The sequence below is a fragment of the Pan troglodytes genome, chromosome 20, assembly GCF_028858775.2.
Source record: "Pan troglodytes isolate AG18354 chromosome 20, NHGRI_mPanTro3-v2.0_pri, whole genome shotgun sequence".
Taxonomy (NCBI): Eukaryota; Metazoa; Chordata; class Mammalia; order Primates; family Hominidae; genus Pan; species Pan troglodytes.
The window spans coordinates 46,671,204-46,679,617 of NC_072418.2; the positions used below are offsets into that span (position 1 = coordinate 46,671,204).

Genomic DNA, 8,414 nt, shown 5'->3' on the forward strand with positions numbered 1-8,414 from the left:
ATTTTAGAGTCATTAATTGGCCTAATTTCATTATAGTTGTGTCTCACAGAAGAGGGAGGTGCAAGGAGAAGGAGAGAGACAGGAAAATGGCCAGTCAGTGGAGCAGTCAGAACACATACAATGTTTATCAATTAAGTTTGTTGTTACCTGTGGGCACAGTTTATGGTGCCCCGAAATGATTACAATGCTAACATCAAAGATCACCATACCAGAGATAATGATGATGAAAAAGTTTGACATGTTGTGAGAATTTCCAAAATGTGACACAGAGACATGAAATGAGCACGTGCTGTTGGAAAAATGGCACCAACGGGCTTGCTGGACACAGGGTTGCCACGAACTTTCAATTTGTAAAAACCATAGTATCAGGCCAGGCGGGGTGGCTCATGCCTGTAATCCCAGCACTTTGGGAGGCCAAGGCGGGAAGATCACTTGAGGCCAGGAGTTCAAGACCAGCCTGGCCAAGATAGCAATACCCCATCTCTATTAAAAATACCAAAACAAGCCGGGCATGGTGGCGCATGCCTGTAGCTACTCGGGAGGCTGAGGTAGGAGAAGCCCTTGAACCTGGGAGGTGGAGGTTGCAGCGAGCCAAGATCATACCACGCACTCCAGCCTGGGCAACAAGAGCAAAACTCCGTCTCAATAAATAAATGAATAAATAAATAAATAAAACAATAGTTGGGCATGGTGGCACGTGCTTGTGGTCCCAGCTACTTGGGAGGCAAAGGTAGTAGAGATTGCTTGAGCCCAGGAGGTGGAGGTTGCAGTGAGCAGAGATCACGCCACTGCACTCCAGCCTGGGTGGCAGAACAAGACCCTCTTCTCCACCACATCCCGCCCCCGCAAAAAATACCACATAGTATCTGTGAAGGACAATAAAGCTGCATGCAATAAAATGAGGTGTGCCTGAAATTGAGTTTATTATTGAACGAATGAAAGTTCTCTCTCAACTCAGGTTCTTTGCAGAGGCTGGTCCCTTAGCCTGGGATGCAACTCCCTAATGTGCCATCTGGCTCACTCCTACTCATCCTTTGGATCTCAGGTCAGGTGCCCCCTCCTCCAGGAAGCCCTCCCTGACTCCCAGGCTGAGGCGGGCTTCCTCCTTTGTGCTCCCACAGCCCTCTGGGGTCCCCCATCCCAGTGCTGCCCCCTCTGTCATCATTATCTTGGGATGGATCTGACTCCACCACTGGACTCTGAGTCCTGTGGGGGCAGAGCCTGGCTGTCTTGTCCATTGCTGCGTTTCCAGCATGCAGATAGGCAGGGTGCAACCCCTCTCTCTCTGGCTGGTGCTCTCAGGAGCTGCTAGGGGCATCCCTGGGAACATGCCAGTCTGCATCGGTGCATGTGTGCAGGTGGCAGTGGCTCTCTTTCTTGGTCCACAATCATCCTGGGCTGCAATAATCTCCATTTTCTCGGGCCTGGAGCCCCTGAAGCAGTGCCTGGGTTTGATGCATCTCTGGAGCCCTAGCTGCTGCAGCAGAATGAATGAGGTTCCTGAATGGAGCCAGTGGGTTTCGGGGTTTCTGTATATGTTGTCAGTGTGTAACTGTGTCTCTTAAAGTCTGCACATCTGTGTCCCGGAATGTGTGTGTTTGCGAGGCTTTGGTAACTGTGTGTTTGTCTGAGTCTTGCTTTCCTTCAGTGACTCTGTTGTTTTGTTTCGTTTAGAGACAGAATCTTGCTCAGTCACCCAGGCTGGAGTGCAGTAGCATGATCACGGCTCACTGCAGCCTTGAACTCCTGGGCTCAAGCAATCCTCCCACCTCAGCCTCCTGAGTAGCTGGGACTACAGATGTGCACCATCATACCTGGCTCATTTTTTTTTTTTTTTTTTTTTTTAAGAGATAGGGTCTTGGCCAGGCACGGTGGCTCACGCCTGTAATCCCAGCACTTTGGGAGTCCGAGGTGGGTGGATCACGAGGTCAGGAGATCGAGACCATCCTGGCTAACACGGTGAAACCCCGTCTCTACTAAAAAATACAAAAAAATTTAGCCAGGCGCGGTGGCAGGCGCCTGTAGTCCCAGCTACTCGGGAGGCTGAGGCAGGAGAATGGCAGGAACCCGGGAGGCAGAGCTTGCAGTGAGCCGAGATTGCACCACCGCACTCCAGCGTGGGAGACAGAGCGAGACTCCGTCTCAAAAAAAAAAAAAAAAAAAAAAAGAGATAGGGTCTTGCTATGTTGCCCAGGCCGGTCTCAACCTCCTGGGCTCAAGCAAACCTCCTACCTCGGCCTCCCAAATTGCTGAGATTACAGGCGTGAGTGAGCCGCCGTGCCCAGCCACGAAGTAACTCTGTATTTGAGGCTCTTTCTGTGTCTTTCCCTTCTCTCTTGGGCCAGGGGTGCGTGTCCATGCATTTTGGGAAGGAGTCCTTGCTGTCTGCTGGTCTGTGTGCTCGGTGTCCGGGAAAGTCTGAGAACCATGTTGTTCACTCTCTTCAGCTCTGTGTGTTTGTGTCAGTCGGTGAGAGCATGAGTGAGTCGTGTGTCTTTTGCCCCGCACCTCCCTTTCACCTGTGGCTTAAGAACTCTGTACTATGCGGCCAACAGCCCACTCTTCCCCAGCTCTCAGGGTGGCTCTGAGCTAGTCTATTCCCCTTCTGGGCCTCTCTCTCCTTCTCAGTTGTTCTCAGAGGCTCCTTTCCAGAACTGGCCTGCAGATGGTCAGGAAAATCCTCTGAGTAGCGTTATTGTAAATTCCCTACAAAAGGAGAATGGAGAAGGCCCTGTGGAGCCTGGCCTGGGCAGAGAGGAAGCCAGGAGGGGAGACAGGACAGAGACACTTATAAAGGACAAGAAAGGGCCGGGTGTAGTGGCTACACCTGTAATCTTAGCGCTTTGGGAGGCGGCATAACCTGAGGTCAGGAGGTTTGGGAGGCGAGGCAGGCGGATAACCTGAGGTCAGGAGTTCGAGACCAGCCTAGGCAACATGGTGAAACCCCCACCTCTACTAAAAAAAAAAAAAAAAAAAGAAAAGAAAAAAAAATTTAGCCAAGCCTGGTGGTGCATGCTAGTAGTCCCAGCTACTCAGGAGGCTGAAGCAGGAGAATCGCTTGAACCCAGGAGGCGGAGGTTGCAGTGAGCCAAGATTGTGTCACTGCACTCCAGCCTGGGTGACAGAGCAAGACACTGTTTCAAAAAAAGAAAAAAAAGAAACCAATGACTAAATTATTGGGCTTACAAGATAGCAGATTAGCCTCCCGAGTAGCTGGGACTACATGCATGCACCACCACATCTGGCTAATTTTTGTATTTTTAGTAGAGATGGAGTTTCACCACGTTGCCCAGGCTGATCTCAAACTCCTGGCCTCAAGTGATGCACTCGCCTCGGCCTCCCAAAGTGCTGGCATTACAGGCGTGAGCCACTGTGCCCACCAGCAATGACCGAATTTGTATCATCAACTTTCACACTTCTCTGGGGAACTGACAGTCCCCTGGGTGGAGGGTGGAGTGGTAGCAGGGCCAAGCCCTTGGAAACCAAGCTGTGAATCTGAGACTTTGTCCTTGGGGGGCGATGGAGACCATGGAGGATTTTGAACAGGTCTTGGTGTTAGAAAGATCTCTCTGGAGTCTTCAGGGGAACTGGAGGGCCCAGTGTGAGTGGGTGGTGACCCCATGAGCAGCTGGGGCTTGGGGTCCCTGCTCCACCTCCGGGCCCCGCCCCCTGACATCACTGTCGCATTATTGCACCAGGTCTGGCTGACCAATAAGCTGCTGCTTGCGATGATAATGGGTCCTAGCAACGGTGTCTGACCTTGGCTAAGAGGGAAGGAGATCCTATCAGTGGGGAGAGTGTGAGGGGAGAGGGAGAGCCTGCAGGGCAGGTGAGTCCCCCAGGGCTCTCTCGCTGGGCCCCTGTGCGTGGGCGGAGCAGGAGCTTATGGTCTAATCTGGACCCCCTCAGCCCAAATTCCAACCACTGACTTGTCTGCCCCTTGCTGCCAGGACCTGTTCCAGGTTCCCACTCTTCCCACCGCAGACCATACTAGGGAGAGGGCACACCCAGGATAGGAGGCTCAGATCTGGAGGCAACAATGTCTTTTTTTTTTTTCTGAGACAGAGTCTCGCTCTGTCGCCCAGGCTGGAGTGCAGTGGTGCAATCTTGGCTCACTGCAACCTCCGCCTCCTGGGTTCAAGAGCTGGGACTACAGGCATGCGCCACAACACCTGGCTAATTTTTGTATTTTTAGTGGAGATGGAGTTTCACCATGTTGGCCAGGCTGGTCTCGAACTCCTGACCTCAAGTGATCCACCCACCTCGGCCTCCCAAAGTGCTAGGATTACAGGCGTGAGCCACCATGCCCAGCCGGGAACAATGTCTTAAGGACATATTTCTGTGGGGGGTGGAGTGGGGTAGCAGAGGATGGGGTGAGTGGTGGGAGGTGAAGAGACGGGGTGCAGGGGGCAAGGAGACAAGGCAGGAGGCAGGGACATGCAGCTGAAGGGAGAGTAGCTCTCTAGGTGGGTGAAGGAGCCTGGGGACCTGGGTTGGGGTCCTGGCTGTGCCTCTGGATGAGGAGACCTCATTTGTCTAGTCTGAGCCTCAGTCCTTCTCCCTGTCAAATGGGGACAGTGATCCCAGACATGAGCAGCTCTCCCAGGGCACCCTGAAGACCCTTAGTGAGTAAATGTATTTTAGAGATGATGGGCCAGAGGAGGGTGAGTGGGAAGAGGGAGGACCAGGGAAGCTCCTGGTGAGGAGGAGGGATCTGAGGGGGGACCATCACGACAGGAGCTCTGGGGGGTGGGAGGGGAACTGAACCCCGGGAGGCAAGGGCTGCCATGGCAGGGGTGGGGTTTCATGGAAATGACTCCTGGTGTCCAGGTGGTCCCCATGTCTGGCTTCCCGAACCCAAGGGCATCTGAACCCAAAGTCAGCCTAGGGCTAGCTGAACGGGGTTTGTGGGCATCACGGCAGCCCTGCGAGGTGGGGAGGAGTATCCCCCACGGGGCAGCTGAGGCTCAGAGAGGGCGAGGACTTGCTCAAAGTCACACAGCTAAGAATATTACTAATGATAAGAATAATGATGATGACGGTGATGCCAATGACACGAGGCACCTGCCCTGAGCCAGGCGCCGTTTTATGGGCTGCTTTATGTCATAACTCATTCAAGTCACAGAGATCCTAGGAGGTGGTTTGCCAGGATTGTAGGTATCATTCTCAGTGTTCAGATGAGGAGAGTGAGGAGAGAGTTAAGTAACTTGCCTCACATCACTCAGTAAGTATGTGGTGGAGCCAGGATTTGATCCCAGGCAGTCTGGCTCCGGGTCTGGGTCCCCTCCACCCTACCCTCCAATCCCAGCCACCGCGGGAGTGCAGCTGTTTCCTCTGAATGGGCCTGTACCACCCTTTCCTATGCAGCCCTGGCTATGTAATTTGCCCTGGCTATATAATTTGCAAGGCCCAGTACGAAATGAAAATATGGGGCCCCTGGTTCAAATATTATAAAGAATTTCAGGCCAGGCATGGTGGCTCATGCCCTTAATTCCAGCACTCTGGGAAGCTGAGGCAGGAGGACCTTGATCTCGGAAGTTCAAGACCAGCTGGGACAACATAGTGAGACTCCCATCTCTACAAAAAATTTAAAAAGTAGCTGGGCATGGTGGCATGCGCCTGTGGTCCCAGCTATTTAGGAGGCTGAGGTGGGAGGATTGCTAGAGCCAAGGAGATCAAGGCTGCAATGAGCCATGATCGTAGCACTGTGCTCCAGCCTCGATGACAGAGAGACCCTGTCTCAAACAAACAAACAATTTCAGCTAGTGTCAGCAGAGCATTAAACCAAGCACTGGGCCATTCTAAGCACAGAACCCTCCAGAGCACACATACACCCAGAAAACTGACCTGTGCCTAGGTTACCCTGGAGACTCCAATAGTGCTCCAAGAGGCTGCTTGGTGGTCATGCCCATTACCCAGAGAGGTGCTTCATTTTGCCCCTGGTCACACGGCAAGTTAGTGGCAGAAAAGGGATGTGAACCTGGGCCTGCCAGACCCCAAAGCCCTCTAACTTGTGCCAAAAATGTGTCCCCAATTCTTGAAGGAAAAAGAGAGCTGTGGGCTTCCAGGGCGACTCCCTTCACATCCGTGGTATCTGTCTCTCCCTGCCCCATGCCAAGGCCCAGGAGGTGTGAATGGCTCCCTTCTCCTCTGCAGGCGCTGAGGATCACGCATCCTGTGACTCTCTCCTGTCCCCCGCCACCCTCTGAACCACTGGCCACCATGGCTACTTCAAAGTTGCCCGTGGTGCCTGGGGAGGAGGAAAACACCATCCTTATGGCCAAGGAAAGGCTGGAGGCCCTGCGCACAGCCTTTGAGTCAGGTGACCTCCCCCAGGCCGCCTCTCACCTCCAGGAGCTGCTGGCCTCCACGGAAAGCATCCGCCTGGAGGTGGGCGTCACGGGCGAGTCGGGCGCGGGCAAGTCCTCCCTCATCAATGCCCTGCGTGGCCTGGAGGCCGAGGACCCTGGCGCGGCTCTCACGGGCGTCATGGAGACCACGATGCAACCGTCGCCCTATCCGCACCCACAGTTCCCTGACGTGACCCTCTGGGACCTGCCAGGAGCCGGCTCTCCAGGCTGCCCGGCTGACAAGTACCTAAAGCAGGTAGACTTCAGCCGCTATGACTTCTTCCTGCTGGTCTCCCCCCGCCGCTGCGGGGCCGTCGAGACCCGCCTGGCCGCCGAGATCCTGTGCCAGGGCAAGAAGTTCTACTTTGTGCGCACCAAGGTGGACGAGGACCTGGCGGCCACGCGCACCCAGCGGCCGTCGGGCTTCAGAGAGGCCGCTGTCCTGCAGGAGATCCGAGACCACTGTGCCGAGCGGCTGCGGGAGGCCGGCGTGGCTGACCCTCGCATCTTCCTGGTGTCCAACCTCTCGCCGGCCCGCTACGACTTTCCCACGCTGGTGTCCACCTGGGAGCACGACCTGCCCTCCCACCGGCGCCACGCTGGCCTGCTGTCGCTCCCCGACATCTCGCTGGAGGCCTTGCAGAAGAAGAAGGCCATGCTTCAAGAGCAAGTCCTCAAGACCGCCCTGGTGTTGGGCGTCATCCAGGCCCTGCCGGTCCCAGGGCTGGCGGCCGCCTACGATGATGCGTTGCTCATCCACTCACTGCGTGGCTACCACCGCAGCTTTGGTCTGGACGACGACTCGCTGGCCAAGCTGGCCGAGCAGGTGGGCAAACAGGCAGGTGACCTGCGCTCGGTCATCCGCTCCCCACTGGCCAACGAGGTCTCGCCTGAGACTGTCCTGCGGCTCTATTCCCAGTCGTCCGACGGCGCCATGCGGGTGGCCCGCGCCTTTGAGAGGGGCATCCCTGTGTTTGGGACGCTGGTGGCTGGCGGCATCAGCTTTGGCGCTGTCTACACCATGCTCCAGGGCTGCCTCAACGAGATGGCTGAGGACGCCCAGCGTGTCCGCATCAAGGCCCTGGAGGACGACGAGCCGCAGCCGGAGGTCAGCTTGGAAGTGGCCAGTGACAATGGCGTGGAAAAGGGGGGGTCCGGGGAGGGAGGTGGGGAGGAAGCCCCACTCTCAACCTGCAGGAAGCTCGGCCTCCTTCTTAAGTACATTCTGGACAGCTGGAAGAAACACGACTCAGAAGAGAAATAAAGAGTGCAGCCCCGCCCCCCTGCCTCACCCACAAACTAAGTCTTAACAAAATCCAACAAACCAACAAAAAAGGCCAATGTGGTGAATGTGAGGGCTGCAGTTGCCTGGGGGGTGGGTGTGGAAGGAGCCTGTGTCCCTGGCAGGCAGGGGAGCCTGCATCCTGGGCAGGGCAAAGGAGGGGGCACTGGGGAGGGGAGGAGGGAGGCAGGTGGGCCCAGGGCCAACAGGGGTGTAGTGAAAGGGGACAGGAGTGCCCTGGAGAGGGAGGTTGGAGACATGGATGGTGGGCCCAGGGTTCCCTGGTGGTGTCTTTCTCCCTGGTCCCCAAGTGGCCAGGAGGAATTTGTGGGGCACAGGACAGCAGGGCCAAGACAGGAGATTGCATGCTGCTAAGGTGCTATTTTATTTTATTTTATTTTATTTTATTATTTTTTGAGATGGAATCTTGCTCTGTCACCCAGGCTGGAGTGCAGTGGCGCGATCTCGGCTCATTGCAGCTTCTGCCTCCCAGGTTCAAGCAATTCTGCCTCAGCCTCCTAAGTAGCTGGGATTATAGGTGAGCACCACCAAGCCCAGCTAATTTTTTTTTTTTTTTTTTTTTCGAGACTCAGAGCCCAGGCTGGAGTGCTGTGGCACAATCTTGGCTCATTGCAACCTCCACCTCCCGAGTTCAAGCAATTCTCCTGCCTCAGCCTCTCAAGTAGCTGGGATTACAGGCACACGCCAACACGTCCAGCTAATTTTTGTATTTTTGGTAGAGAGGGGGTTTCACCATGTTGGCCAGGCTGGTCTTGAACTCC

The 8,414-nt window shown here is 55.1% G+C and overlaps 1 protein-coding gene across 3 annotated transcripts; it reads left to right on the plus strand.

Moving 5' to 3' along the window:
• The first annotated feature begins 3,603 nt into the window (after nt 1-3,603).
• On the plus strand, nt 3,604-7,630 carry IRGC (immunity related GTPase cinema). 3 transcript variants are annotated; one of them, XM_524291.6, is made up of 2 exons: nt 3,604-3,829; nt 6,157-7,630. In XM_524291.6, exon 2 carries the CDS (start codon nt 6,223-6,225, stop codon nt 7,612-7,614), a length of 1,392 nt encoding a protein of 463 aa, XP_524291.1. In that variant the 5' UTR covers nt 3,604-3,829; nt 6,157-6,222; the 3' UTR covers nt 7,615-7,630. The 3 variants fall into 3 exon arrangements, with proteins under 3 accessions (XP_524291.1, XP_003953565.1, XP_016791574.1); XM_003953516.6 differs by having other exon boundaries at nt 3,760-3,829; nt 6,044-7,630; XM_016936085.4 differs by having other exon boundaries at nt 3,766-3,829; nt 6,120-7,630.
• The last annotated feature ends 784 nt before the right edge of the window (nt 7,631-8,414 follow it).